Genomic DNA, 19,214 nt, shown 5'->3' with positions numbered 1-19,214 from the left:
GCCCGCGGCTCGCGGCGCTGGTTGGTCCCGCCCGGGGGATTCTTGCTTTCCGATTGGCCGACGTTCAGGGGCTCACTTTGACAAAGACCATCCTCTTCCGCTACCTGCCCGCCGCGCGTGCGCAGAGAGCTTCTCGTGCCGCACACAAATCCCGCGGCCGCTCGCTCCGCCCGGTTTCGTTCTCTCGGCTCACGCGATTGGTGACGAGAGGCCGCGCCCCTTCGACTGACTCTTGTCCTTCGATTGGCTGAGAAGCATTGTTTTTCTTTTTTATTGGATGGCCGGCACGTCACTCAAACCTGAATGCGTGACGTTACGCGGCGAGCATTCGGGGGCGGTGCTCACCTCCGCTCTTCCTTTTTCATTGGCGAGCCGCCCCGCCATTCAAGCGTCACGTGACAAGAGCGGGCGGCACCATCGCCGCGGTCTGGAAGGGCCGTGCGTGAAAAGGCCGCGCCTGAGCGCGCGCGGCTCCGGTAGACATGGCGGCGGCGGCGGCGCGGGGGCAGCAGCGCACGGTGAGACCGCCGGGGCACCGCGGGGTCTGAGGCTGGGGGCCGCGCACGGGCACCTCTCGCTTCCGAGCGGCCGTTGTACGTTTCCGTCCCCTCGCTCAGCGCGTTTCCCCGTTTCCTGCGCTGATGCCCGCGCCTGTAACGCGCACCCGGCTGATTCCGGGTCGGGGCTCCGCCGTAAGCGACGCTGCAGAGCAAAAGCAGAAAATAAAAGCTAGCTGGAAGAGCTTTATCTCCGGGGCGCTTTATGTGCGGCGGAAAGGAGGCTGCAGTGTGGAATTAACGCAGCCCGAGGCTGCCGGGGGAGGAATGCAGCCTGGGAGCCGTTGCCGTGCGCTGCGACGGGGCTCTCCGCGCTTCGTCGTCTCGCTCTGCCTTCTTTGTCCAGAGAAACAGACAGCCGTGTGCCGCAACGCCTCTGCTTTATTCGCAGGGTGAGCTGTGCAAAGCTCCGAAGTCTGCATCGGCCACAGACAGACTCTCTGCAGCCTCCTACCTGGACTACCCGAAGCACAAGCCCTTCATCAATGCCGATCTGCTGCGCTCCCCGCAGAAACCTGTGGTTCCTTATCCTGAGAGCAACAGCAGAGGTAAGAATCATAGAGTCCCAGAACGGCCCGGCTTGAAAAGGACCACAATGATCATCGAGTTTCACCCCCCCTGCTATGTGCAGGGTCGCCAGCCACCGGACCAGGCTGCCCAGAGCCACATCCAGCCTGGCCTTGAGCAGTAATAACTTGATGAAGTTGTTTTCTTACCTGTTTCCAAAACACCTTGCAGTGGGTCCAGGCAGTGTGTATGAAATGCTGTATGTACACAAAGGATGTGCTCTCTTTGTTGTTTCGTCACTTCCCAGTGATGTGCAGGTTGCCTGTTGCAGATCTTTATGCTTCTCTTTCTGAAGAGAGCCTAGTGAAGGAGGTTGTCTTGCAGCTGGAGAAGGATGTTCCCTGTGGGTAGAAAAAGTCTTCAGTTCCCAGTACAGCGTAGAGCAAAGGAAGAGGTTTGGTGTTGATGAGATGTGAAGGTTTGTCATGTACAGAGGGAGTGGTGTGCATGTTTATCAGTCATGCCTTTACGACAGGCAGAAAGGAGTGCTTTGTGGCAAAGTGCTGAACTGAGAGCTCTGCAGTGCCAAAGAGGGAGTTTTTTGCTCCTATTTATGCTTCTTTTTCTCCCTTCTTTCCTACTTAATTTGGAAGTGAACAGAAACCAAAGAGATTTATTTTGCTTGACCTGAGAAGAGTAAAACCATTCTTTGTTAGTTTTCTCTTGGTTTGGTGAAGATGGTGAGGGATTCTCCAATGCTTCCTTAAGTGAGTACAGGAAGGAGCTGGGGTAGCCAGGAGGCAGGACTGCTTCTGTAATGTAGGGAATCAACTTTTTACTTGGATAGATAATGATAGGATGGGGAGGGAATGGTTTTAGGCTCAAGGAGTGAAGGTTAGGTTGGATATCAGGGGGAAGTTCTTTACTATGGAAGTGGTGAGGTGCTGGAACAGGCTGTCCAGAGGTCATGGATGCCCCATCTTTGGAAGTGTTCAAGGCCAGGTTGGATGGGGCTCTGGGAAGCCTGGTCTATTGTTAGATATGCAGGTTGGTGGCCCTGCCTGTGGAAGGGGTTTGGATCTTGATGTTCCTTGAGGTGCCTTCCAACCCGAGCTATTTTATGATTCTGTGTGAGCTGCCTGTGCTCAAGTACTTGTTTCAATGTTGTAATTCATGTTGGAGCTTAGAGACCTGGATGTTAATGATAATGATCTATTGGATGAAATGTAATATATGCTCTGACACGCACAGTGCAGGCAGTTTGAGAGGGCTTCTGGCTCAACTGAGGGACTTGTATGTCACAAAAACTGGATGTGCAGCAAGGAGGTTACTTGTAAGTGATGCAGGTGTGTTTTTGTACATGGTGTTTTGTGTTGATGAGTTCTTGGTGTTTAAGTTTTTACTTCCAACTTTTCTCAAGCAAGTAGTCCACAACTCTGAAAGAAGTGCAGGTAGGAGGACAACTTATAAAAAGGGATATGGTTTATTAAATCTATATATATATAAGTAGGAATGCATATAGGAAATAATAAAATCAAACAGGTAGTTTCTCAAATATCTTACTCTTTTTGTCTGTGTAGACTTTACAAGACCTAACGTTTTTGAGAGTATTTATTTTAGAAAGGATAAAGATTTGGGAGTTAATTTCAAATGGGAGAATAGATCTGGTTGTTCTTAAGGTTCCTTACTGCTCTTACCTCCCTGTTCTAAAAAAGTCATATCTAAAACCTGGAAACTGTGCAGAGTAAGTTCTGCTTGTTTTTGATTGGGGCTCTTGTGTGGTGTGTTTGTTTCAGTGTAGGTGGGGTTGTTTTAATACTCTAATCAGGAAAGCTGGTACAAAGTAACTGTTCCTTGGATATTTCTTTGTTCTGAGTGATACTTGGCATCCTGTAGGATTCCACCTTTATCCATTCATTGCTCAAATTGCTTCACTGATCTGTTTTGCTTCTTGTTATTGTAAATATTTGAAGGTTTTGATTTAGCTGTTGCCCTTGCCAGTTTCACCTGAGGCCTGGTAATGGTAATATCAAGAGAAGAGAGTATAGTGGGTGATTCTGGTCCTACAAATTGGATTAGGTCATCTACAACTTTCCCCTTCACTGCTGCTGTCATTCCCTTCTGAATTATTTAAATTGCCTTATAGCAAGCAGGCTTGTTGCTCTGTTCTACTCTACATTTCAAGCTTTGATGCATTTTTCACTTTGGAAAACACATCCTATTTTCCTTTCTTTTAATGTGATGCCCAACCAAAAATGCAGTTTCAGTGTTTCCTGTATTCATGACTTCTTTCTCTAGAGTAAATTTAAGCACAAAGGAGCAGGCTAACATGAATCACAGGTAAGTCTGCTCTATCAGCTGTCTGTGCTGGTGTTCTCATGTTATAAGTCAATAGGACTGTGTAGAGAAAGGGGCTTATGTTTATGGTTCCCTTTGCAGAATGAAACAATACAGCTAACAGACATCATGCTTCATGTTACCAGCAGGTGTTCTGATGGCAAGGTGATGAGAGTTATGTTACAGCTGCTTTTTCTGTGATGAGTGTAGAAGGGCTTTAAGCAACTGTTGGTGTAGAGAGGGGAAAAGAAAATGGGGAAATTAGTTAGCACAGAGAGGGTATCTGTGTTGTGGGCGTGAGGGATATAACAGGTATAGCAGAGGTAATACAGCTTAGCTGCTGCTTGGAGGCATAAACATCTCTTATCTGACCTTTGTTCTCCTCTATGATCATTAATAGGAATGTTTTCTGCATGTACTTGTGGAGGCATAATAAACATATGGAGAAGTTGCCACTGCTTTAATTGTTCAGCTGTCACTTTAAATTTCCAGTTGACAAAAGTCAGAAGTTGCAATGTTTGCACTTAATCTGCAGAATATTTACCTGGCTTCTGCTGAGCAATGGGAGCATAATTCATGGAGGGAGTCCTGGTTGGTGGGGAGGAGGACTGGCTTTCTTATGTAGCACACTTTGCAAGGTAACATCAACTTGAATCGTAAAAGCAACTAACAAAAGATACTCAATTACAGCAATATTTTCTGCTCTGAGGAATCTTCAGGAAAAAATTCGCCGGCTGGAGTTGGAACGGCTTCAGGCAGAGGAGAATGTCAAACACCTCAGCAGAGAAACAGCAGACTACAAGAAAGTACTGAGTGAGCAAATGCAGCACAGAGAGCGTGACAGAACTGAAGTGTCAAAGAAAAATCAAGGTTGGTTGCTGTAGGTAACACTGAACGCTGATGTGGATGAAATCTGGGCTTCATCTGGGCTGCATGAAATTGTTTCAGCTGACTTTGTTCAGACTCTTTACTTTGTAGTGAAGCATGGGGTTTTGAAGCAATTGTTTTAAAAGCAAACTTTGTTCTGGGGGTTTGAGTGTATGAGTTGATTCAGCTTCATCTGAGTTTTAGATGAGGCTTTCCTTGCTTGTTTTTGAAGTGTCCTAAAAACGTCAAAAAAAACCAACCCCAACGAGCAGCACTTTAATTTTACTTTTTGGCCTTCTGTTACCTTCAGAACTGGCTTCTCAGCTGGCAGCTGCTGAGTCTCGGTACAGCTTGTTAGAGAAACAGCTGGACTACATGAGAAAAATGATCCAGCATGCAGAAAGGGAGAAGACGCAGCTCTTGGAGAAACAGGTGTGTTCTCAGGATTAAAGGGGGAAAAAGCATCATTGTATGAACTGTGTCATTATTTCTTTGAGTTCATGCCTTCAAGCGTGGATGTCTGAGCTGGCCTTTATATGATTTTCAGTATTATTAGGACCCTGGTATTGTTTACCTTTGTGCATGTGTGAATATGGCAACACCAAAGGCTGTGGTATTAGTGAGTCACATACCAGCAAGTAATTCTCGTAATTCTCACTTGCCTTAGCTCATCCATATGCCTTTGAGTATAATAACTGGCTGTCAATGGACAAACCTTCCCTTTCGTCTTCAAATCTATTGGGATTTTATCAGGGAAGTACTAATTAAAAGAAACTGGATCTGAAATATTAAGTTGAAATGATGGTGGATTGTTTTTCCTATCACCAGTTATTGTGGGGATTGGCCCTATATCAGAAATGAGCTTAAACTTTCTTTTGTAGGTGTGTGGATCATCTAGGGCTCTCTGTTCACTAGCTTCTGTGGCTCCCCTATTTCAGACTATTAAACATTTACTGAAGAAATAAAGAAAATTGCCTCTAATTATTGAGTAATAAAATATTTTTGTCCTATTTGGTTTGGAAGGAAGGGGAGGCGAGGCTGCAGAATTTTTATCTCATTCTGGCTGGGTTTGAGGTTCCCAGCATGGGCAGAGTTCCCATTGTGCCAACAATGCTTATTTGCTCCTTAGTTGTAGCTCCACTTAAAATAGGACAGGTGAAGTAGTTCTGTGGTTCTTCCTTATGTTTCAGACATAAAGTTGCTATGTATGTGCTTGTTTTGCTGTGCTTATAATCACTGTCCTTTTTGCTTTTCCCTTCAAGGATTCATTGGAGAGAGAACGGCTTGATCAATCACATGTTCAGTTGAAACTGGAGAAGTTGGATATGTTGGAGAAAGAATATGCCAGGCTTACCACAATGCAGTCCATAGCAGAGGTCTGTTGTGTGTGCTGTAGCAGATAAATCTTGCCTATTGTATGCAGTGCTTTGTAGCTACATAACAATAACAGAGCTGAGTAATATAATGTCATATAAGGAAAAAGAACAAGTAAAGACTTTTTTTAAAGATGGAAGTCTACATGGTCAGGCTGTAGGACAGGACACTGCACCCTACAGCAGTTGGAGTTTTGTTTAGACTTAACCATGTCTGTTGGTATTTGTCTTCTGTGTTTGGTTGGCATGTAGGATTGTGGATGTTTGTGAACTCTTGACTTCCCTGAGGTACCTTGCACCCTACTGGATGTTAGCTGATATGACTTGAGGGTGTAGTGTGGTTGGCTTTCTGTTTGTTTTGGTTGGTTTGGGGTTATTGGTTGGTTTTTTTTGGGTTTTTTTGCCACTTGGCCTTTGTCTTAAGAAATGCAATTATTTTGTGGGCAGAATTCTGCAGTCTGGAATTGCCTGCCCTCCAGCCTTGGCTGGTTGTCAATGCATTTATTCTGCTTTTTCAGGATAAATTTTGAACCAACAGCTTTTAAAAGTTCAGTATGGCCATATTCGATCATATCTTTTTCTGTGTACTATCTGTGCTGTTGGCTTCTGAAATCCAATCTACATCCTTTCTGCTGCTGGGGAGACACCACAAGACTCTGAAGTATGTGAACTACAGAAGGCTTTAATGAGGGAGAGGCTTCCACCCACTGACTTTCTCTCTCCTTCAGGACTGCTTCAGGACAGGATGTTGTTGGAGTGTGGTGCTGGGGATAGTTCTGGACTCCAGCAAAATTGTAAACTTGCCACCTGCATGCAGCCCTCACCAGGTGCTGATAGAGTGCTTTTTCAGGAGTGTGTAAGATAGAATCTTCAGCTAGATGATCTGCTACAGGACCTTTAGATAACACAGCTCTTCTTGACAGTCTCTGTCCCAAGCCAGCTGTAAGAAGTTGATAAAGATCCTGACACCCCATTGTTAGCTCCTTTTATAGAATAAAAAGAACTCTTCTTTACCTGGGTCAAACTATGAGTGTCTTCCAGGCATTCTTGCCCAAATGTAGTATTCCTGTGTAGGTTCCTCCAGAGTCAGGGTTGAAATAAGAGGTTCAGCAACAGGAATTGCTTTTAATGAGCATTTACCAAGTGTTAGACTGGGAGCAGCTGAAGTTTGGTGGGGCTGGGTTATTTGTTATCTCACGACTGGCTGCTGAACAGAATTTCAGCATTAAATTTAGTTATTTCTCTTGGATCAAAGATACTGAATTCACACAGTAATCAGTTCTTGGAACAGGGAAATCTGGGTTTAGCTCTGAAGGTCATTTTCCTTGTGATCCTTTTGCTGTCATGGATTGCTCCCAGATGAGCAGCTTGGACTGCTTCTGCTTGTCAACCATGTTTCCGCTTTAACCTTGCTGTGCAAGTGTTATCTTACTGTTTTGAAAGGGTGACTGCACACTCATAACAGTTGCAGCTGTTGTTTCCATAGTAATCTCTGCTTTAGTTGTGGCAAGACCACAAAAACATCTGCAAACTTTGTTTGAAGTGAGAAATAGGGACGATTTCCATCCATGGTGTGCTGAAAAGGGTGAAAGTGAGGAGGTGACCACTCCGAGTGAGCAATGATTTCTCTGCCTCTAATTTCAGACTGACAGAGCAGAAGTTGTGTGTGTGCTTTATAATCACCAAGATTTGTAGAGCTGTTACCTACTATTGCTGTCAAGCTACATGAAGTTGTTGTTATTGGTTGTAAAAAGGAGATACTGAGATTCACATTCATGCGATGGTCTCCTTATCAGATTGCTCAATTCAAAAGCGTGTGGTGTAAGAACAGTAGTCCTGCAGTGCCTGGACAGCTGAGCATGCCTATGTCTGATGATGGAGGCTACAAGCATGGCAAGGGCTCTAGTTTTTTGCATGTCAGCTAGAATTTGAATCTATGTGCATGTCATATGCTTTGAAGAATTGTTGTTGCTAGTCGTCTTGCCTTAATGCTAACCATGAGACAAAACCAGAATGCTGTTCTGTGAAAAAACAGCAGAAAAAATGAGCATCCTGTTGTGGCTACATGCTACCTATTCCTCCTGCTTTTACTTCCCCTAATTGCCAGGTGGTGAGAAGCAGCAGCTGCCCTGCTGGAGCCATGCACATGCTGGCTGCTCAGCTGCCAAGCAAATGCTGATTTGCAGGGCAGTGAAGCACAGAGATAGAAGCTGCCTTCACACCAGAGATGTTTTCTGTCTGGTAGACCTGGTTGGGTGTTTGTCTTAGCAGCCAACTGCTAGGAAGTGAAGGCATCCTGTATCACTGAGATCTCATACCTTTCCATTTCAAGTCCTTTGAGACTTACTTCAGTGGTCGTGTGTATGTGATGGTCACATGAAATTTCACTTAACTTAAAAAATGGACAAAAACATGTTAAAATAATTTCTATTTTTTACATGGAGATTTTTTGTAATGGTTAGCAGTGACTGAGCAGAGCATTTTGATCAGTTTGGTGCCAGCTTGCAGTCCTGTTACCTTATGCTGTGGGAAGGGTGGTCAGGGAAGGTCTGTGTTTCCACTATTCAGGTCACTGGCTTGCTTCTTGATCATAGACCAGGATTCTACATTGCCTGTGGGATGTAACTGTTGTGAGAGCTGAGCTTGGAAGGGGGGATTTCAGAATACTATTTGATTGCAGGACAGAAAAAAAAATACTTTGGGAATATCACAGAATTTCCACAGTGCTCTGTCACTGAAGATGTACCAAGATACATTCTTGCTGCACGACTGGAGCTGTACCCTCCAGCTAGACAACTGACCAAGTGGATGCTTGGTCTGTGTGAAAGCATTGGTTTGGTTTCCTGTCAGTCTTCAGTTCAAACAAAAGATTTGCTTCAGCATTTGTATATTAAAACTGTCACATGCAGTAAACAGGGATCTGTCCTTGTGGGAAACAAAAACTGACATATTGTCACGGGTGGATGATGTTAAGTTGCCTTTCCATTCTGATCTTTATTAAGAAGGTGACTACATGGTTTAAAAAAAAAAAATCATAAGAGTTCAACCTCATGTATCACTCTTCCTGTAGGCTGCAACTTAAATTCATATACCAGTTCTGGATGTAAAAATAGAAAAAAGATTTCAATCTAAAGCATAACTGTTGTATTTATGCCTGTATAGGTGATATTGCTTCAGTGATTTTACTTCTGAAGTCTTAACACTGCAAGTTGAGCTGATAAACTTCTGCTGAACCTCTCAGTATTGTACACTTCATGAAGAAAGAATTTGCTTTGCTAGTAATGCTTTTGTTTTCATTCAACTTTGACTAGAAAAAAATGAAAGAGCTGGAACTGAAACTTCAGGAGGAGGAACACGCAAGGAAGCTCGTTCAGGAAAAAGCAGCTGAGGTAACAGCAGGAAAATTCTTTTGTACTGCTATGCACTGTAATTAGTTCTTCCTAATTCATCAACTTCTCAACTAAGTTTGCTGATAATGTCTGCTTCATACAGAATGCAGATGTAACTTCATGCCATCCTCATCTGATGTTCATCTGAGTGCTCTGGAAACCTTTTTTTAACAGCATCCATGCACTTAAGTTATGTTCTATTTTTTTCAATAAGAGAAGCTAGTTGGAAAAGAATTTCAGACTAATTTGTAGCCAGGGGTGTATGAAGATCTCTGCATTAAATAGATGAAGGTCAAGAAGCGTGCTCCCTTTATAACTAGAAACACTGCATGAGGAGGCAAAAAGAGATTGTGAATCTGTAAAGGAGGACACTGGCCTTCTTCTGTGGTCATTACATACTCATCAGCTGTATGCTGAAAATATTTCAGTAACATAGCAGGCTCTGTCTATAACCTTTCCAGTAAGTGGTAAGCTCAAGTTAATTGTAAGTGTTTTGTGACTGCTTCTAGTTAAAATTGCTTGGGAGATGATTTCTAAAGCCATAAGAAGTATATGCCACAAAATCAATGGAGGAGGGCTGGTCACTTGAATTCCTTAATATTTTTTTTAAGTATAAAACACAGCTGTTGTTTTGACACCTGCTTGCATGGGAGTTATTCGGTACAATTCATTCTTTAACTTACTGGGATTAGTGAGGAGAAGTGTTATTGAAGGAAGTGTTCTTGTCTGATGTTTAGATTAGGCTGCAGAAGCATTCTACACGCTTGCAGCCCTTGCTTTCAAAGAGCTTGTATTTTAAAAGCTGCTGTGTTGCCAAACTGAGCACTTCCTTTCTGATAATCTGTTAATATAATTTTAATCATTTTCCTCATTCCCTTAATTGCAGCTTCAGACAGGCCTGGAAACCAACAGACTGTTGATTCAAGCAGCATCACCACTGCTTTCTCCAAAAGCAAGAAAACCCAGGAAAAAAACTAAGCAGCCAGAGAAGGTAACGGGAAATAGAAGGGTGGTTACTGAGAAGTGAAATAAATGTGTGCATGCAGTCAGAAAGTAGGCTGCCTCTTTTACCAGAAAGCTGAGGAACTGTGGGTTTGCTGTAGTGTCATCTTTGATAAACATTTCTCTCTTCTTTCCTTTCAGAAATGCTCTCTTACAAGCCATCTCACTACGCAGCCCCATTACAGACTGTGTCTGGGTGATGTACCCTTTGTAGCTGGGAAGGTGAGCTGCTGAATTCCAAAGCTTAATGCTCAGTAGCTGCAGCTCTTTAAATGGCTTTGGCATGGTGCACTCCTGACACCCAGTGGTCAGATCTTGTTTTTTTTTGGCTCTTTTATTCCAGTTTATCTTCAAAAAGCTTGCTGAACTGGTATTTCCTAACATGGGTCTTCTGTGCTGCTTGCTGGTCAGGCTATTCCTGTTATGCATATCCACTCAAATGTAAAAAATACATTGGCAGCAAATAAATTCTCATGTTTTTCACTAAGATAAGTAGGTGGTTGACAGTGTCACTTAAAAGAGGTATTTTCCTTCTAGTCTACGAGTCCCAGCCATTCAGTTGGTGCCAATGTACAACACGTCCTACACCTCATGAAACATCACACAAAAGCTTTGTGCAACAATCGTGTGGTGAATGATACTCCACTAGCAAAATCCATCAGTGCTGGTCGTCCTGCCAGCAGAAGCAGAAAGCCAGCTCTGCCAAAGGACTATTCTTCATCACAGGAAGAGCTCTCAGAAGTTCTGCTGACTTTACAGGACGAGTTTGGGCAGATGAGTTTGTAAGTTTGATATATTCAACACTGCAGACTGCAAATGCATATGCTCTATTTTTGCTTTGAAGTTGGAAAGTTTTGCTGGGGAAAGCATTTGTGTTTGGAAGTCTATGGCATACAATCTATTTGTTCTTATAGCTGAAAAAGTTTTCCTTTCTCTTTGCAGTTACAGATTGATTCTGGTAGTCACTTGAAACTCCGTTTGTGTGTTTATGTGCAGCAGTATCATGTTTTGGAGGGGTTGGGGAGAAGTGTAACAATAGCCCCCAATGCATTGGACAAACATTCCATGGAAAGACAGCTTTACTAGCTCTCTTGCTCATCTGGCTAACAGACTATGAATTGTCTGACAGCCCAGCAGCAGTAGAAACGTAGAAACAAATGTATAAAGTAGTGACTGAACAAGTGCTGAGTTCTATTCCTTAAGGGGTCATTAATTTTAATTGTGTATGTAGAAGTTTGAAACTGTTGGTTATTGACAACTTCACGTTGCAGCAGCCTGCTGCTAGGATGTGCAAACTTAATGATGCTACCCACTAACAAAAGTGTTCTTACTGGTTCACTATGGCATGCTGAACTTGTTGGGCTGCTGCTACTGTGGCTGTGTATACCAGCACTAAGTCTAATGCAAGCTTTGATCTGTCTATATTCTGTGTTAGTGATCACCAGCAGCTGTCTAAGCTTGTCCAGGAAGCTCCAACCATTGCAGTAAGGGAAGATCTGGAGAGGGAACTGGAGGCACTAGTGGGAAAGATGGAGGCAAAGGCAGACCAGATCAGCAAAGTCCGAAGGCATTGGCTGCAGGTGAGTTACTTGCCTGTGATCATGCTTCTGTGAACTTGTTATATTTATTTTTTTTACTGTATTGTATATTCTAATGTAGCAGCCGTAGTGTGAAGCAGAAATAACTATTACAGCATAGTGCCTAGCTTTAGCTTCATGTCCCAAAGTCAGTCTGCATGCCTCTATCTTTCTGTTCCAGTATTCCTGCAGAAGGATGCTTTCTGCCTTACCATGTTACCCATGTGCCCTCTCTCCATTCTGTCCTGGGCAGAGTTTTGCATCTGATCTTGCATTATGTTTTATACTCCTCTCATCTGCAAAACAGGAAAAGGTCACCTACAGTACAATAGCAAGTTTCACAGCTGCTAAGTCTGTAAACACACTGTAAGCTGGGTGAGCAGTCTGCAAGTTGAGTGTATAGAGTGGGAATGGAATGGGAGAGGTGCTGGACCTCAGTGTTCAGTCTGGGAGGTATTTCTGGTCGTGCCTCCTGGCACATCAGGTAGCTGCATGTTTGGATCAGTCCTGCTCTCATTCCCAGCATACATAACATCTGTGGTGAACTACAACTGTTTTGCATGAGGATCATGGTGACAACCAGCTGCACATGGCTTCATGCAATGCTATTTCTTGGCATTGAAGAAAATTCTAAACTTCTGATAACCTCAGCTGATTCCCATGGGCTTTCACTGACACTCCTCAATGTGGACTCATAAATTGGCTGGGGAGATGACCTCTATGTAATGTGGGGGAGCTGAGGATACCACTCGTTCTGCGTTTTGATGGTGTGAATGTGTCTGCACCTTGGACTGTCCAGTTGCCATACAACCTTGTGCTAACTCTGTTGCTGAGTATGGCTGTGGTTTGTAGAGCTGTGTGTGAATACCAGCTCTTTGTCTCAGTGGTGTCTTGGTATTCTCCCTGAAGCTCCATCTCTGGCAGTGACGAGTTGCTAAGATCAGGAGTACATATATGGAAAATCTTTTGTCTGTTTTTTAATCACTGGATTATAACAATGACAAATAAACACTTTCTCTTTTATGTTCATGGTGGAAGCATTCCCCCTAAAACCATAAGCAACTTCTCGATTTTTAAGGAGTGAACCTTATAGTTCAGATTGTGTTCAGTAAGCTGAACTCTGCTCTGAAGTTTTGAATATAGCAATGCCATGTAAGGAAATTAAGGTGCTTCTTATTCAGGGCAGTGCAGAAGCATCTGTTTGTGTAGCTGACCAAGCTGAGTGGTGGGATTTCTCAGTTACCTGGAAGAATTGCAGAACTTAAACCAAAACAATGTCAGTGATTAATGTTCTCATTTGGGCTTTCCTTTCAGCTAGAGAGACTTAAAAGAGAATGCAAGTCCAAAAAGGCTTCTGCTAAACACAAAAAAGACAGCAAGTTTCCTGTGAGTGAGGTTAAAGTAACAACAACAGTAACCACCAAAGGAAAGGATGCTGGTCCCATCAAAGTGAAACCTGGAGAGAAGAGCCGTAAAAACCTTCAGTTGCTGAGAGACATGCAGACTATACAAACCTCACTACAGAAGGATGATATCAGCTGGGACTACTGACTGCTGTGCAGATGTTTTTGAAACCATCCCAGTCACATTCTGGATATAAAACAGCTGCCATTCTTGCCATGTGAGAGACTACTGTATGCTAAGCATGGTTTTCAAATGGAGGTCCTTAATTCTTCCATCTGTGGGTGATTGTATGGTCTGGTTTAAAACTCATTCCACGTTTCAAGTTATCTGGCCACTGGGTCTAAACGTGGGTTTCTACTACTTCCCTTTGTGTTAGGATTCCAACAGTCCCTCCCTTTTCTTGGTCTGCACGCCAAACAACACTGTTTATGTGGGTTGGCTTGTGTGAAATGCCACTGTGATATCACAGTGTTGCAGAACTCCTGTGCTTTGGGAGCCTTCTTCAGATGTGTCCTCTTGAAAGCAACAGCAGGTCCTTAAGTCTTGAGGGCTTCTGTCTGTTCTGTTGTGTGCCCAGCTGCAATTATTCAAACTGTGATTGTAAAAGGGAGAACAGGTAAACTCCTTCAGAAGTGTTTTTCTGTAGTTCTCCTCAAAAAGTGTTCCTAGTCCTGCACATTCCATTTGTCAGCATGAATGGCAATGGATGCTTGAGTATGCAGAAGTGACTTTACAGATTATTTTGCTTTAATGATGGGATTGCTTTGATTCTGAAGGGTGAAATATTTCTTCAGAGCTCATATTTAATGAAAAGGCTATAGGATATGGTCTTGTCCGTGGCTTTGGGTGGTAAGGGAGGGAGATGAAACATGTTTTAAATTGCAAATGCCAAGTCATTCATTTGGTCCTGGCATCTTGCTTTTAACTTGAAATACGTGCTTTAATGAGAGATCTATTTTGGTAGTAGTGTGCTCACACAGCTGAGTAAATGTTATTTATTATGTTAATAATGTAAAGAATTTCCTATTAATGCATAGAAGACCCAGATTATCTGTTTATACAGTTGAAAAATAATAAAGCCAGCTTGCCTGTTGAATGAATTGTGGGAACAAAAGAAGGGTAACTGTCATAGGCAACTCCCTTCTGAGGGGAACAGAGGGCCCAATGTACTGACTGGACCCTCCCCATGGGGCCACTTGGAACCTCCCTGCTCTTGTGAGGTAATAATCCAAGGACCAGCTTTTAGTTGTTCAAGTCAGCAGTGATGGTGCAGAGAGGTCTGAGGGCTTTCAAGAGATATCAAGGGTATTAGGACAACTTGCTGAAGGAGTGGGAGCTCGGTGTCTTCCTTGATCCCTTCAGAAACAAGGAAAGATGTTGATCAGGTGAGCTTTTGTGTTCTTATCATGTGTCTAAGAGGTTTGTACCATCAGTGGATTTTTTTTTCTTTGATTGTGGGGGCAGTTTATACAGCACAAGGCTTACTGGTGACAGATGTCTCAAAAGGGAGAAAGTATTCCAGCCCAGGAGCTGGCAGGGCTCATTGAGGGGACTTTCAACTAAGTTGAAAGGAACTTTTTGGTCTCATCTCCCTTCCCCTTAGAGATGAGTTAGGGGGCAGCATGTCAGAGTTAGGTGTAAGACTGGCCCAGCTGGGTTGTGTCCACACCAGTACAGAGAGCATGGGCAGCAGGAAGGAGGAGCTTGGGGCTGTTGTCTGGTGGGAGAACTATGACTTGCTGGATCACTGGCCTGAGGACAGTGTGATGAAGTTCAGCAAGACAGGGCTGGGTCCTGTATTTTGATCACAACAAACCTATGCAGTGCTATGGGCCTGGGGTGGTGTGGCTGGAAAGCTGTGTGGAGAAATGAAGGTGTCGGTCAACACTCAGCTGAACACAAGCCAGCAGTGTGTCCAGCTGGCCAAGAAGGCCAGTGGCATCTTTGCTTGTATCAGAAACAGTGCAGCCAGCAGGAGCAGGGAGGTGAGCATCCCTCTGTACTCAGCTCTGATGAGGCTGCATCTCAGTGCTGTGTTTAGATTTGGGTCCCTCACTACAAGAAAGACATTGAGGCCTTGGAGGGTGTCCAGAGAAGGGCAGTGAAGCTGCGAAGAATCTGGAGCACAAGGCTTATGGGGAGTGGCTGAAGGAACTGGGATTTTTTCCTCCTGGGAAGAGAAGGTTCAGGGGAGACCTTATTGCTCTCTGCAACTTCCTGAAAGGAGGTTGTGGCAAGGTGGGGTTGGCCTCTTTTGCATAAGTAGTGGTAGGACTGGAGGGAACGGCCTCAGGTTGTGTTGGGGGGGGGGGTCGAGATTCATGTTGGATGTCAGGAAAAATTTCTTCTCTGAAAAAGTGGTCAGGTGCTGGAATGGGCTGCCCAGTGAATTGGAGTCATCGTCCCTGGAGGTACTCGACAGCCATTTAGATGTTGTACTGAGGGACATGGTTTAGTGGGGAAATATTGGTGGTAGTTGAATGGTTGGACTGGATGATCTTCAAGGTCTTTTCCAACCTTGGTGATTCTGTGATTCTGTAACTCCCTGAAATAAGGCTGTGGTGAGGTGGGGTTCAGCCTCTTCTCCCAGATAACAGTGACAGGACAAGTTAAATAGCTCAAGTTGTTCCAGGGGAGGTTCAGCTTGGGTATTAGGAAAAATGAAAAATTGATTCTCTGAAAGAGTGGTCAGGCACAGGAACGGGCTGCTGGGGTGGAGGTGGAGTCACTGCACCTAGGTGTGTTCAGGAAAAGTGCAGATGTGGCACTGAGGGACATGATTTAGTGGGCAGTATTGGTGGTAGTTGGCTAGTTGAACAAGATGATCTTAGAGATCTTTTCCAACCTTAATGATTCTATGATTCTTTGACGTAGTCACCGTCATGAAATATGGTGGGATCATTGTCATGAGTGGAGTGCTGCAACGGATGGCTATAACCTCTGCAGGTGGAATAGGCAAGGAAGGAGCAGCAGTGGGATGGCTCTCAATGTTGGAGAGTGTTTTGATTTTATAGAACTCAGTGTGGGTACTTATAAAGTCCTTATGGGTGAGGATCAGGGGAAGGCTGACGAAGCTGACATCCTGGTGGGAGTCTGTTATAAACCACCCAACCAGGATGAAGAGGCAGATGAAGCATTCTGCAGGTGACTGGCAGAAGTCTAACTGTCGCTAGCCCTTGTTCTTGTGGGGGACTTCAACTTACCCAACATCTCCTGGAAATAAAATACATCAGAGAGAAAAGTCTGGGAGGTTCCTGGACTGTGTGGAAAATGATAACTGCCTGACACAGCTGATAAGAGCCTACCAGGGGAACGCTCAGTTAGAACTGCTGTTCACAAAGCAGGAAGGGCTGGAGAGAGTCGTGGCTGGAAGCTGTCTTGAGCTTAGCAACCATGGAGTAATAGAGTTCTGTTTAGAACACTGGTTGGGAGAGTTCCTTGAGAGTCAGTTCTGAAGGTCAAAGGGGTCCAGGAAGGCTGGACCTTGCTCAAAAGGGGAATTTTAAAGGTGCAGCAGCAGGCTGCTCTTGTGCCCAGCTGTGGGGGAGGAGACTGAGCTGGCTGAACAGGGGGATTTGCTGAGACTTCAAGAGGGGAAACAAAAAGTTTACCAACTTTGGAAGAAGGGGCGGGCAACTCAATAAGAGTACGAAGATGTTGCTAGGATATTCAGAAAGGCATATGGATGCATTTAGAGTGTGGCCAGCAGGTTGTGGGATTTGTTCCTCCCCCTCTACTCTGCCTTGGTGAAGTTACATCTGGAGTGCTGTGTACAATTCTGGGTTCCTCAGTTTAAAAAAGGAATCTCCTAGAGAGTCCACCAGAGGGCAACAAAGATGAGAAAAGGCTGAGAGACCTGGGGCTTCTCAGCCTGGAGAAGGAGAAGGCTGAGAGTGTGTGTTGCCAGTGGAAGGAATCAGCACAAAAGTCACAGACAGAAAGTTGGGGAAGTGTGTTTACTTAAATTTAAAGCAATGAGATAAGTGAAATGATGCAGCAAGAATAATATAGAGCAAGGTACCTAAGCATTACTACATGAGGATAGTGATAGTTATTGAGAAAGATACATCACCAATTGCCCTGATACTTTACCATCATCCAGATCCACAGTTGCTGGAGAGCCCCAGTTGCAGTGAGATTTGGAGAGCCTTTGCTGGCACTTGGGAGGTCCTGTGCAGTGCATCCACTGGTGAGGTCTCCAATTTCACTGAGATGATCTCCTCTGTAGGAGGCTCAGGGGAGACCTTATCACTCTACAACTGCCTTGACAGCAGGAGGCTGTGGTGAGGTGGGGGTTTGCCTCTTTTATCAGGTGGAATAGGACAAGAGGTGATGGCCTCATATTGTGCCGGGGGAGATTCAGGTTGGGTATTGGGAAAGATTTCTTCTCGGCAAGAGTGGTGAGGCACTGGCACAGGCTGCCCAGGGAGGTGGTGGAGTCAATGTCCCTGGAGGTGTTCAGGAGCCATGGAGATTGGCACTGAGGGATGTGGTGAGTGGGCATGGTGGGAACAAGCTGACGGCTGCACTAGGTGATCTTAGAGGTCTTTTCCAACTTTGATTCTATTTGCTTAATGATCCTGATGCTAAAAGGGATGTGGAGACTCAGACTGGAAGTATGTAAGCCCACGCTGCAGTTCAGGCCTCAGGCTGCAGAGAATGCCTTGCCCTCTCACTGCTACAGGAGGGCAGCAGGGATACCAGCTGTGTGTGGTGTGAGCAGGTGGGTGATCTGCTCAGCCTGGTGGTGGAACTAAGGGAGGAAGTAGAAAGGCTGAGGAGCATCCAGGATGGTGAGAGGGGGATTGATTGGTGGAGTTGCGCTCTGCCGTCCCTACAGGAAGGGTGTGGGGAGATGCTCTTCAGGCAATGGGAATTATCTGCCATCTCACAGTCAGGTGGGAGGGGGTGACCTCAGAGACAGTGAAAGATGGGAACAAGTCCCTGTTCGGGGCAACAAGCGGACTGCCCCTCAGCCTGTCCCACTCTCCCAGGTGCCCTTATATAACAGGTATGAGGCTCTGAAGCTGGACAGACTGGGGGATGTGGATGTCAGTGAGGGTCCATCCATGCAGGAGGGGTTGCCTAAGGCTGGTCAGTCTGCTCCTTGTATTGCTACAGCATCAGTCAGGAAAAAAAAAAAAGAGGGCTGCCATCACAGGTGACTGACTCCCTTCTGAGGGGAACCAGGGGCCCAATATGCTGCTCAGATCCATCCCACAGGGAGGTGTGTTGCCTGCCTGGTGCCTGGGTGACAGATGTTGCTAGGAACATCACTCACCTGGTCAAGCTCTCTGATTATTATCCATTACTAGTTTTCCACATAGGAAATGAAGAGGTAGGCAAAAGAAGTTCTTGGGTGATTGAAAGGGACTTCAGGGCTCTTCTGCTCCATGCCAGACCTGAGACCAGAAACCAATAGGGTCTGAACAGAACTCTGGCATTGCCACAGGCCCCAACCAAACCTGTCTTGAGTAATGTGAACATCCAACTTGGCTGGGAGGGTAGGATCAAATATACCCAATGCCTGGGCTTGTTTAACTGCCAGTTTTGCCTGTTGGAAAGCATCCTGTTCTGTTTTCCCCCAGTCCCATAGCTGCCCCTTTTTTGTGAATCTGTACAGTGGCCTTAACAGCTGCACTAGGTGAGGTATAAAGGAACACCAGTAACCTAATATACCTAGAAACTCTTGCAGCTGCTTTGATGTTGTAGGGACTTAATGCTCACTTTTTCTAATTTCTGCACTGTTCTCGATATTTCATCTTGCCCACCTGGGAGTCTATACTGCCTTATGTTAGTAATCTGGTGTGGTTTTGGCAGGCAAATAGGCCCATGTTTCGCATGGCCTCTTAATATTGCCTGCACTGCCCGGATACTGATCCATCTCTGTTGAAGTCTGAACTCTCCCACAGTTGTCTGGAGAGCCAGACCCAGAATATCTATGCCCAAGATGTATTCCTGGACTGGGGCAATAGACACCTTATACTCCTTGGGTGGGAGATGCCCAACTCCCAGTTTCAACCATGGTTGTGTGACAGGAATAGTCTGTCCCCCAAAACCACCAATCATCACTCTGTCTCCATCAAATTTGGTCGGATCTCCGTAGATAATTGATGTTGATACTGGAGCAGAAACAAGTGCCATAACTCTCTGGATGTTTTTCTGGGACTAGAATATTGTCAACTCTACATAGGGCCCGTT

The 19,214-nt window shown here is 44.9% G+C and overlaps 1 protein-coding gene and 1 long non-coding RNA gene across 8 annotated transcripts in view; one reads left to right on the top strand and one right to left on the bottom strand.

Moving 5' to 3' along the window:
- The first annotated feature begins 376 nt into the window (after positions 1-376).
- The window catches only part of CEP57 (centrosomal protein 57), a 30,806-nt gene continuing 11,968 nt past the window's right edge, over positions 377-19,214 (top strand). For 5 of the 6 annotated variants that reach the window (XM_090134007.1, XM_090134011.1, XM_090134012.1 and 2 more), the window contains exons 1-11: positions 377-518; positions 949-1,105; positions 4,092-4,271; positions 4,579-4,700; positions 5,531-5,644; positions 8,953-9,030; positions 9,917-10,021; positions 10,174-10,254; positions 10,570-10,814; positions 11,468-11,612; positions 12,924-14,398. In XM_090134007.1, the coding sequence (XP_089990133.1) occupies positions 483-518; positions 949-1,105; positions 4,092-4,271; positions 4,579-4,700; positions 5,531-5,644; positions 8,953-9,030; positions 9,917-10,021; positions 10,174-10,254; positions 10,570-10,814; positions 11,468-11,612; positions 12,924-13,160 (1,500 nt within the window). In that variant the 5' untranslated portion in view covers positions 377-482 and the 3' untranslated portion in view covers positions 13,161-14,398. The remainder of the gene's footprint in view (positions 519-948; positions 1,106-4,091; positions 4,272-4,578; positions 4,701-5,530; positions 5,645-8,952; positions 9,031-9,916; positions 10,022-10,173; positions 10,255-10,569; positions 10,815-11,467; positions 11,613-12,923; positions 14,399-19,214) is intronic. The other variant, XM_090134013.1, reaches the window with a different exon arrangement.
- LOC116244456 (uncharacterized) lies at positions 951-16,301 on the bottom strand. 2 transcript variants are annotated; one of them, XR_004170195.2, is made up of 4 exons: positions 16,217-16,301; positions 11,822-11,905; positions 1,274-1,465; positions 951-1,087 (listed from the first exon to the last, which is right to left on the bottom strand). It is a non-coding gene; the product is annotated as an uncharacterized LOC116244456 (long non-coding RNA). The 2 variants fall into 2 exon arrangements; XR_016463429.1 differs by lacking the exon at positions 16,217-16,301 and adding an exon at positions 14,102-14,179.

The sequence above is a fragment of the Phasianus colchicus genome, chromosome 1 (assembly GCF_987193195.1).
Source record: "Phasianus colchicus chromosome 1, bPhaCol1.hap1.1, whole genome shotgun sequence".
In the NCBI taxonomy this organism is placed as follows: Eukaryota; Metazoa; Chordata; class Aves; order Galliformes; family Phasianidae; genus Phasianus; species Phasianus colchicus.
Note: the sequence above shows the minus strand (reverse complement) of the source record. Positions and strands in the feature narration are given on the sequence as shown.